The 11,383-nt window shown below is 35.5% G+C and overlaps 1 protein-coding gene across 3 annotated transcripts in view; it reads left to right on the forward strand.

The window, feature by feature from the left end:
• Positions 1-11,110, forward strand: part of LOC132269943 (AP-2 complex subunit alpha-1-like) — a 29,983-nt gene extending 18,873 nt beyond the window's left edge. For all 3 annotated transcript variants that reach the window (XM_059771162.1, XM_059771163.1, XM_059771164.1), the window contains 17 exons: positions 52-133; positions 287-375; positions 3,729-3,834; positions 3,946-4,011; positions 4,460-4,566; positions 4,661-4,765; positions 4,864-4,984; positions 5,229-5,408; positions 5,515-5,742; positions 8,184-8,264; positions 8,395-8,559; positions 8,672-8,758; positions 8,860-8,985; positions 9,607-9,687; positions 9,766-9,837; positions 10,274-10,353; positions 10,428-11,110. In XM_059771162.1, the coding sequence (XP_059627145.1) occupies positions 52-133; positions 287-375; positions 3,729-3,834; positions 3,946-4,011; positions 4,460-4,566; positions 4,661-4,765; positions 4,864-4,984; positions 5,229-5,408; positions 5,515-5,742; positions 8,184-8,264; positions 8,395-8,559; positions 8,672-8,758; positions 8,860-8,985; positions 9,607-9,687; positions 9,766-9,837; positions 10,274-10,353; positions 10,428-10,557 (1,906 nt within the window). In that variant the 3' untranslated portion in view covers positions 10,558-11,110. The remainder of the gene's footprint in view (positions 1-51; positions 134-286; positions 376-3,728; positions 3,835-3,945; positions 4,012-4,459; positions 4,567-4,660; positions 4,766-4,863; positions 4,985-5,228; positions 5,409-5,514; positions 5,743-8,183; positions 8,265-8,394; positions 8,560-8,671; positions 8,759-8,859; positions 8,986-9,606; positions 9,688-9,765; positions 9,838-10,273; positions 10,354-10,427) is intronic.
• Positions 11,111-11,383: the final 273 nt, after the last annotated feature.

The raw sequence follows: 11,383 nt of genomic DNA on the forward strand, positions 1-11,383 counted from the left end.
TTGAGTTAAAATTTACCTTTTCTTACTAAAGATGTTTCTTTACACCCCTAGTATCCGGAGGCGTGCTCTTGATCTACTGTATGGCATGTGTGATGTTTCAAATGCAAAGGACATAGTTGAAGAATTGTTGCAGGTACAATATTGCTAGACAAAATGGTAACTTCATTTGATTTTAAGCGACAGTTCCTTCTGAAGTATCTATAGTTGCACTTTCTAATAATAAGACTGACAAATTCCCTTGCAAGAGAACAAAAGAAACATGCAACTGATCTTCATCTGTTTTCAGTATCTCAGCACAGCTGACTTTGCAATGCGTGAAGAATTGTCTTTGAAAGCTGCTATCCTTGCGGAAAAGTTTGCCCCCGATCTATCATGGTAAATATGGTTCTTCTGTTAAAGAGGCATATATTTCATACTTGGATGGAATTGTAGAACATGATACTGTTCAGATAATTGAATATAATCAGAGAGGATATACTTGAATTGATGCATGATTTTAAATCATTGAACCTCTAGAATGCATGGGCATGAAATTGGTTACTGTTGTTTGCAAAAGTTTAGTCTATCTGAGGAAATGAGAGAATGATTTATATGTTTCACCTTATGATAGTCTCAAGAATAGCTACTGGTTTCGATTTCTTATCTCAATTAGCCATATACAGCAGAAGACTTGAGGATGTGAAAATTTTGTAAATTAGATTTTGGTAATGCTTGTGTTTTTTCAGTCACATTCCTGAAACCGTAGACACGGTGGGAAAACTCAAATAGCTCTAGGTTTTATTATTATTATTATTATTGTTATTCACAATTTACCAACAACAACAACAACAACAACAACAACAACAACAAAAAAAAAAAAAAAAAAAAAAAAACTACTCTATTGCATGATTTATATGAATATTTAAGAATACAAAATCAGGGCCACCCTCTAATAGTCTAAAGTATAGAAGAAACTGTTTAACTTTACAACTCTTAAATTATTGTGGTTTCCCAGTTGAACTGTAATTGCATGCTACAGGTGTATTTGAAAGCATGTCTTGAACTTCAGTTGATTAATGCCAAATAAGAAAGAAAATGTTTTTCATTACATTAAATTGATTGTCATCTATGAGAATGAAATTAAGAGAGAATTGTTCAGGAAAAAAACTAAGAGAGTCTTCAACTGCATACAAGTCGTCTTCGTACATGGACAAGGGAAAAAATTCAGAATGGTGCAAATATTGGTCTGAGTTTCAATTGCTTAAAATGAGGCTGTTAATATCAAAGTATCATGAAGGATCCTGCAAAGAGGACCATTTGATGGCTTTTATGTGGTTAAACCTTCTGGTTGTGTAGTTATCAACATACTCTCATATGGTTGGCTATCAATATTTTATGTGACTGCCTTCTGTTTTTCATGTTTATTAGAATGAGGAGGTGATGATGATACTCTCTTTGTTTGATGACAAAGGCCCTTCGGGTTGGAACATTTGTGCTCTTCTGTTTACAAAATTGGCCGTGGCAGTGTTATACGAAGTAATATAGTTACCAAAGAGTTGTTTGGCTATATTAGTTAAATAGGCTAACAGAATTGCCAGAGAGAATATGTAGAAAAATTTATTGTCCAAGTACTTTTTAGTCCTCGTTATACAATCCACCATAGCCATCTGGGATTTTCTGTCTCTTCTTTTTAATATATATATATATATATATATATTTATGTGTATTCATTCCTCCTACAGTCTCATCCCTCGTAGAAAATGGAAACCTATGACCTATAGGTTTGCCATATCGCCTTCCGATTCTTTTACTTGTTTTGATATAAAAGACAATCAAATATGTCAAATGACCAATTTGGAAGTTTAGAATAGAAGAGTCTTTTAAATCTCAAAATTTATTGATAAAGGTGCTAGGTTTTATCAGTATAAGTGTTGGAGAATATCATAGGAGTGATATTAACCTATGATAGAATATTGATTGGAGTGATTTATGGGATTGATTTTATGAATCCTCCATCAATGTATTTTCCATATTTATCACTTGTATTCTTTGACCTATAAATAGAGGTGCTAATTGTAAACAATATTAAGAGATAATATAATAAGAGTGATGTAGTCCTTGGGGCTTTGTGTGTCTATCCTTACGTTCTTCATATTTATATTTCTCTTCAATTTTATTTCTTTCAACATGGTATCAGAGCAGGTTTAACATACTCTACTCTATAGATTATCGTATGAGTGTTATTAGCCTATGATAGAATATTGCTTGGAGTGATTTATGGGATTGATTTTATGAATCTTCGATCAATGTATTTTTCATATTTATCACTTGTATTCTTTCACTGATAAATAGAGGTGCTGATTGTAAACAATATTAAGAGATAATATAAGAAGAGTGATGTAGCCCTTTGGGCTTTTTGTGTCTATCCTTGCGTTCTTCATGTTTAAATTTCTCTCTTCAATTTTATATCTTTCAACAATAAGCAACATGAGATTGTTTGATTAAGATTAAAGAGTTTATTTACATAAAGTCTGGAACTAAACGACTAGAAAACCTGTCTTTAAAATTCATTTAGTTATTCCATGAGTAAAGACCAAAGAACATCATCAAGGCATCACAGTTCTCTTATTCTCTCCTTTAAATTACTCGAAGTGTTACAAAACAGTCTCACTTGAATAATATCACCATTAGCCAATAAAAGGTATGGCATTACTTTGGGTTTTGATTTAAACATTTCATCTTTGGTATTTATAATTTTTAAAATAAGTTATACTCCCTTCATCCCAAAATACTTGTCCATCTTTCTATTTTGGGACGTCCCAAAATGCATGTCCCATTCCTAAAATGGATGTACTACTTTTTATAACATTCCTAAACTACCGTTTTGACATTTACTTTATTAAACAAGTGCACTAATTTCGGAGAACTCTTTTATCTTTTAGCAAGGATAAATTTAAAAATTCACTCTTATCAATACAACAAAAAAATATTAAAAACCTACCATCATAAAAAGTTGAATTCCCCAAAACAGCCAAGAATTTTGGGACGGAGAGAGTGGAAGGTTTTTTCCCTCATTTTTTAGTGCACTTGTAGGAAAATTCAACCTTGATCCTGTCTAACCTATTTTAATGGACACTCTAAATGAAAAAGTAGCTGAACCCTGAAAGCATATTATTCATGTTTAATGCATAATTGTACCTTAAAATCTTTATTTGTTTCTTTTGTTACTTAGTACTTCAAAACATATGACTTTCCTATAATTTACACTTTATGTTACACAAAACACGGATCTACTCTAGAAATGTGAATGTCTCACTTTTTTTTTAGTATCCAACGGTTTGGGTATTTGATAACATTGACGCTTAGACACACCACATGTAACACATCTATCTAAGTCCAACATATATTTAAACACGGTAACCTAGAAGGTGGAAAAATTTGTGGATGACTCATTATCTGTCAAAAGGTTGTGCCTGGGTTGGGGATTGGAGGTTGACACACTTTATTTTTGACAATCATCTATTTGAAGTAAGGGACATGCATAGTTTATGCTGTTTGAATTTTTTGCTCGCCTTTTCTGTCAATGCATTTATGTTGAAAGTTTATTTTTTGTAATTATCCATCTTGAACTTTCGGAGTTTTGGATTCATGTGGTGCCTTCACTAAAAAGTATTGATGTAATTATGCAATTGAAAATACATTTTTTTTCATAATATTGGTACCCTTATCATTTTTGTGTCACTATGCAGGTATGTGGACGTGATCCTTCAGTTGATCGACAAAGCAGGAGATTTTGTCAGTGATGACATTTGGTTTCGTGTTGTGCAGTTTGTTACCAATAACGAAGACCTACAGGTGACTAAAACTTTTGTTTTACATGCTTCATAGTTCACTACATTGGTGGCTGTCTCTTCATGTGAGGTTCAGCTTATTGCTATTTCTCTTGCACTTTATATTTCTTTTCAGCCTTATGCAGCGGTAAAAGCCAGGGAGTATCTTGATAAGCCTGCTATACATGAGACAATGGTCAAGGTGCGCAAATCTGCCTATCCTTAATTTAATTTTTTCGCAAAATGTGAAAGAGAGAGCCTTCAAATTCCTTTATATAGTTCAATGATGGTAAATCTCTTGTAAAATTTAAATTTTTATGGACCTGTGGTGCTGAATTGTAGAAAAAGCTGGCATTGAACCCCAAGTTGTTTTGATACACTATTGAGTTGAGCTCTGTGACTGAGCTAAAATTTTGTTTTTTGTTTTACTAATGCCGTACACCTGATTAACTTGAGCTCTGTACCCGTGCAAAATTTCAGTTTCTTTCTTTCTTGGGCTTTTCATTTTCTTCGTAATACATCTTATATACATAAATAATGCCTTACAAGGATTGTTTGAGAGGTTGTGTCAATTGTGGAAATAACTTTTTATTGGGTCATATAAGTTGTACTGTATAAATATATATTTTGGAATTTGTTGTATGGCGCAGGTAAGTGCTTATCTCCTTGGCGAATACAGCCACCTTCTGGCTAGACGGCCTGGATGCAGTCCAAAGGAAATTTTTAGCATCATACATGAGAAACTTCCTACTGTTTCGTAAGGCACTCAAACATTTGCTCTTCTTATCCTCTATTGATAACATTTTCTGCTCATTATTTAATAATTTTATTTGAGATGATGCATCCTTCAGGACTCCAACAATTCCTATTCTTCTTTCAACATATGCCAAGATTTTGATGCACACTCAACCCCCAGACCCGGAACTACAAAATCAAATCTGGGCAATATTCAGCAAGTGAGATTAACCAATACTGGATGTTAATTTAGCTGTTACAGTTTGTGCTTTGTCACAAAATCCCGTGAAATTATTTACACTATCATTCATTATTTCAGATACGAGAGTTGCATTGATGTTGAGATTCAGCAAAGAGCTGCTGAATATTTTGCATTGAGTAGGAAAGGTGCAGATTTAATGGATATATTGGCTGAAATGCCGAAGTTTCCTGAGCGCCAGGTATGTGTTTGGTCTTTGCTACGTTTGATTGTAAACAGTTTGTTCTCCTATTATTCTTTTGATATATATATATATATATATATTGCTAGGCTTGTCACATTCTAAAAGGTTATATTATATATTCATACGTGCTAAGGCGCTTAGCCGAATAGGCTGGTGGTTATATGTCTAATGTATTCATTTGTTTATGTATGCATGTATAAAGATTATTTATTCTAACTGGAATATCTTCTGTAAAATTTAGTCTGCATTGATCAAAAAAGCCGAAGACACTGAAGCTGATACCGCGGAGCAAAGTGCTATCAAGTTGCGGGCCCAGCAGCAGACTTCTAATGCTTTGGTAGTCACTGACCAACGCCCAGCAAATGGAACTCCACCTGTGAACCAGCTTACTCTGGTAAAGGTGCCTAGCATAAGCAATGTGGTGAGATTTCTTTTTGTGTATGTTTATGATCCATAGAGAGGACATTGAAGATTCACTGGTTTTCAGTTTCTGTTTAATATCAATATAAGGTTGATTCTTTGGACAGGATGATAACTTAGCAGAAGGGTTGACCGAGGAAAATGGGGCTCTTAGCATAGTGGATCCTCAACCTCCTGATATCCTTGGTGATCTCTTAGGTCCACCAGCTATTGAAGGCCCTCCTGGTGCCGCCATCCATTCTGAGCACAATTTGGTATCTGGATTGGAAGGCGCTTCAAACGCAGAAGAGACCCTGGCCATTACACCTGTTGATGAGCAGACAAATGCTGTCCAGGTACTGCTTTTGGTTGATTTAATTCACGCTTTAGTGTTTTTTTTTGAACGATCATTTATTATGTTTCATTTGATAACTGGATGACGTTGGTGTTTCTTTTTTGTACTGTTCTCTAAGACTCTTTATGCATGTTGAGTTTGTAGCAGCTATCTGTTAGCAAGCTCAACATATATTATTAGAAATATATAGTGTTTGGTATCCAATAAAATAATGAAATTTTGGAAGTATGAATCTCCTGGAACAAGTGAATACCTTAAAATTTGTGGAGAATATACTTCTGTATTTGACATTTGAGATCTGTCTCAATGTAGTCGGTAGTTGCCTGGGCATTTGCCTCTTAGAAAGTACTTTGAGTACGTTAATGCATGCCTTTCAGCCTAGACGGACAGTGATTATTAGGTAGATCTTATATCAGCTAGTTGAGTTTATGTTTAGGCATAATCTGCGTGAGGCATTGACTCAAAAATTGGAAAATATAAAATATTTTTTCTTGTTTCTCTGAAAGATGACAGTCATCTGTAATACATAATGATTTAATGCGTTTGTGTGATAAAATTTACTATGAGAGCTTGATTTGGTTATTTTTTACTTTGTTCTTTACATCCTCTTTTTGCATGAATTGCCCAATTAGACTTGGCTTATACAACAATAGCATATATATTTAATCAAATAATTAGAGGTTGCAGTAATGGAGGTTTTGTGTGACCTAGAGATGAGATGCCTCGCTAGGTTACCTGAGCATAGAGCAAGAGCAGGAACTTTAGAATATTGTAAGTTTGTGAGAGTTTCCAGATCACAATAGTACACGTGTGTGGAAGATATATGTACATTTTCATATATATGCTTACTGTTTAGCATATGTTTACTTGCCTACTTGTCTTGATGAATTAAATAAAATCTTTGAACCCTTGGCTAGTGGTCTGTACAGCGGGAGCAAAGACATTGGTGTTTCAGTCTTTGCCCAATGCCGCTTTTTTCAGTTTTAATTTCGAAATCACTTCCCAATAGATCAAATTTGCGTGCCGTTTAACCAAGTCAAATCCCATATTCAGGTACCGCTCTAATCCGCAAAATTTGAGGACTCAAGAATTGCCCCTTAGTTGGAAGAATGTGGTAGGTGTCTACCAGGGCAAATTTATGAAAAGTAGTATTGTTTGGTTTCCCATTCTAGTGTTGGTTCTTGCATTATGTAAAATTCTTCAGTTTGAATTAGCTTGGTCCGCTGCAACTCCCTGCCTTGACCAGGTTGCTTTTCCTCATTAGTCATCTTGATTCAGCCAGATCCAATTTGACCTTTTGAAATACTGTGAATTTATCTATTAATGTGCATCAGTATCAGTTCAAATTGTTGGGTTGGTTTTCTTTTGGGATGTGATCAACTGGACAGTCTCTGGCCACCCAACTCTGACGGGTATCAGAGCTTAAGTATTGACATAATATGGGAAGCTCTCATATTGCTACCCTGTGAGCACGACAAGAAGGAATTAAGCCTCAACACAACTAAACCAGTTCACAAATCATTGCACATGTCAAAATGGGAGCAACACGATACCAAAACCAGGTTGACCCCAAATGCACTCCTACTGCTGCCAAGAAACCTGTTATGGCAAACGCAACGAACCCAAGATAGAACCAAGAATCACGACAGAAAAGTAAACACACCACACAAAGAACACAAAGATTTATACGTGGTTCGGCAACAGCCTACATCCACGGTTGGGATCCGGCAAAAGTCTTCACTATGTGTAAAATTGGAGATTACAAGTTTTCAGCCCCTCACTATGTTTCTGTACGAATTTCAGAGTCTCTCTCTTACACCACTCCAAACCCTAAGCGACCTTATATATCGAGCAACAAGAGACTAATTAGAGTCCACGACCCATGAGCAAAAAATGGGTAAAAAATTCGTCGGGCCACAACATCACAAAACCCATTATTGATATGCTGGACTATGGACTCTTGGGAAGTGTGTGAACTGCCAAACTTACAGCAAAAAACTGCCTGGAATGTGTATAGTTATTAAATTGGATGTTAATGGGAAACAGCCTCGAATATAAGGCTGCATACATCCCTCCCCAGACCTCAAAGTGGAGGGAGTCTCGTGCACTGGCCCAATCAGGACTTAATGCTTGATCCCTTGATTTTTGTTATTGGACTGGCATCTCGTAACTACTGAGCCCCAAGTCCAGTGGTTGGGCACTCAACTGGGAATTGTTCAGACTTTGGTATAGTATCTTTTATTATGTAGGGATATCTCTTATAGTCTAGTCAATCCATACTGTAATGTATCAGTAGCATACCTCATTTCTTGGCTACAATATATTTAGCTTTATCAACTTTGAAATGAATTGGTTAATATATGCAGTCATTCATTTTAAGTAGTGGCGATATTTAAATTCTGTTAATTTTTCTATTATCTCATTTTTCTTACATGTTTTCAGCCAATAGGAAATATTGCAGACAGATTTAACGCTTTATGTCTTAAGGATAGTGGTGTTCTTTACGAGGATCCTTATATTCAGGTATTCAGTCCTAAAGTTTCCATGTCTGTAATGTGTTGGAACTTAATTACGACTTATTGTTCTATTCCAAGTAGGCTGATTGAATGGTAATAGGAGTTGATAGCGATTTTCTTTTTAAATGACATCCCAGATTGGCATTAAAGCTGAGTGGCGAGCACAGCATGGGCGATTTGTTCTTTTCTTGGGAAACAAGAACACTGCTCCACTTGTTTCAGTTCAAGCTTTGATATTGCCACCTTCCCATTTGAAGATAGAGCTGTCATTAGTACCTGAAACTATTCCCCCACGAGCACAGGTTACATCACTGGTTTTATTTTTAAATTGATCACTGGTTGTTGAATCGCTTAACTGCTCTTATCTTTTGTATTTTTACCCCTCCTGACTGTGTCTAATTTATTGGTTATTAGGTGCAATGCCCACTTGAAGTTGTCAACCTCCGTCCAAGTAGGGACGTAGCAGTTCTTGACTTTTCCTATACGTTTGGAACACACGTGGTATTACTTATATGAGAATTTCTTTGCTTTATGCTTCTGCTATACAAGGATCTAGTTACATTACTATTAGTTTTATGCATCTTCTTGTTGCCTTTCTGTAGGTAAACGTCAAACTTCGCCTTCCTGCCGTATTGAATAAATTTCTTCAGCCAATTTCGATGTCTGCTGATGACTTTTTCCCACAATGGAGATCTCTTTCTGGACCACCTTTGAAACTTCAAGAAGTGGTATGTACATCCTGCCTCCTGGTTGACCTAAGTAGTAAGTAATTGTTTTTGTGTGTTTTGATCTTTTACTCCTCCTTTTATCTTTCTTACTATGACATAATTTGCTGCTTTAATATCGAAGATACAAGTCCTATTATATTGGTCAATGTAATTTCCACATACATTTGCATTGCTACAGTTAATTCATGCGTATTTTAAAGAGATTTGATGCAATGATTTTTATCCAGAAATATTTCTTGGAAATCATGTTGGAATTCTCCATAACCATTCCCATTGAGTTTGAAGATGAGACAATGCCGGGCCTGAAACTGGCAACTAAAACATTCAACCTCCTGTTAAAATGGAGTGCCAAGTCTTGTCATTTCATTGTCCTTAGGTGAAATGTAATTGATTATTCATTTTTAATTTTGCCTGGGCTTTGCGAAACTCCTGAATAAATGGTTTTGCCATAATGATTCTAATCGAGGTTATTATGCTGCCAAAGCCTTTTTAGTAAAATTGGCATCTAAAAGGAATGGTTGGGTTTCGGTTGATGGTTAATCTTCAGCTATGCTTGACATGTAGCACTGTAAAATGCACCGGTTGTAACCATTTTTTTTTTTTCTTTCTAAAATTGTGCAGATTAGAGGTGTAAGACCAATGCCTCTCGTGGAAATGGCAAACTTATTTAACAGTTGCCGGATGATGGTTTGCCCAGGACTTGTAAGTTCTCAATTCTTTTTACCTGGTTGTTCCCTCATGCATGCCCAAATTTGCTTACTGTTTGGTTTCCTTTTTCAGGATCCAAATCCAAATAATTTGGTTGTAAGTACAACCTTCTATTCAGAGAGTACACGAGCCATGTTGTGCTTGGTGAGGCATAATTGTCCTTTTATTGCTAGTTATTAGTTTCTTTTCCTATGATCTTTATTGCAGTAAAAAAAAGGTTACATTGTCTTAAGGATATCATTCTGGGTTATTTAAGGTCAAACTCGTGGACTTGAACATCTATACCTTCAATTTTGGCCTACTTGACTTTATCTATTCAGAGAAAATTATTTACCATTTAGATGCCTAGTGTTGGGAAACATTACTTTATGTTGCTGAGTTGTCAGGTTTTTTCTTTAACTTGCGCTTCTTAGCTCTTTTGATGGCTATGGTTGGCCTAGTTAAAAGTGGATTTGTTGAAAAAGCATTAATTCCTTCAATTATTGTCAATTTATTGGTATTGGCATTAGTGAAATACTGTATCTGATTGTCTTTTTTCTTTTTCTTTTTTTAATTCTCTTTTCTTGGTGATAATACGCAGATGAGAATTGAAACAGATCCAGCAGACAGAACCCAGTTGCGCGTGACAGTTGCCTCGGGGGACCCTATGTTAACATTCGAGTATGTCGGCAAAAGTTCCCCTCTCTATTATCCTTTATTTGAAATTGCAATAGTCTGACCACGTATATATACAGGTTAAAGGAGTTCGTCAAGGAACAATTAGTTAGCATACCAACGGCTTCTCGGGTACCTGCACAAGCTCAACCAACGAACTCACCAAGTGCATTATCGGATCCTGGTGCTATGCTTGCTGGGTTGCTTTGAAACGATGTATGTGATTGATTGATTGAAGATCATGTGTGTGTAAAATTGATTATACAACGGCCCATCTGTCCATTCAAGAGGTGGGTGACAAACAATACAAAGCTGGGGCTGTCGGAATTAAATGCGAGGTAATATATGATCGGCTTAGTGTTTGAGTGGGGGGTTCGGTCGGCACTTTGCGATTCTTTCTGCACAAATATACTGTTTCTCGAGGTTTTCTTTTCCGGGCGTGGGTCTATAGTGCTTTTTTCTTTACTTCTTTTTCATGTAGCCATGATTAAGTGGGTGGGTGGTTTCTGTAATATGAATAGTAGCAGCATGTGAGCAATTGCATGGAGTAGAACCAGTTGTATCAATTGTATTTGTTTGTCAATCCACATTTGTATCTTTGATGAGTTAATTAATGAGGGGGAAAAAAAAAAATTTAATGTAAGCATTAGTGTGTTGTTATGGTTTACTTGTGATTGTGCTTGAAGTGAGGATGCTCGTAGAAACTGGACGAGTATTGTGTGGTAGGTTTTCTGGACAGCTATAAAATTGTTGGTCTCTCTTATCTGCTTCGATGTGCACTATTGTCATTTTAGTATCTACTTTGTCATGTGCATATAAATTCCCAACGGTTGAAAATATGTGTAAGCTGTCATTTTGACAATCAATTTTGATTAATTTTTTTTTTTATTATTTAAACCCTAAAATATCCGTAATAATCGATATTACTTTTAGAATAAAGATTTATATAAAGAAGGCGCAAACATCCTTCCTAGAAATTATTTGCTTACTTTTAGAATAAATATTTGCTTATATATCTTTAACATTTGAAAATATT

The sequence above is a fragment of the Cornus florida genome, unplaced genomic scaffold, assembly GCF_030987335.1.
Source record: "Cornus florida cultivar Cherokee Brave unplaced genomic scaffold, ASM3098733v1 CherokeeBrave_3.0.0_Hap2_Chr08, whole genome shotgun sequence".
Lineage (NCBI taxonomy): Eukaryota > Viridiplantae > Streptophyta > Magnoliopsida > Cornales > Cornaceae > Cornus > Cornus florida.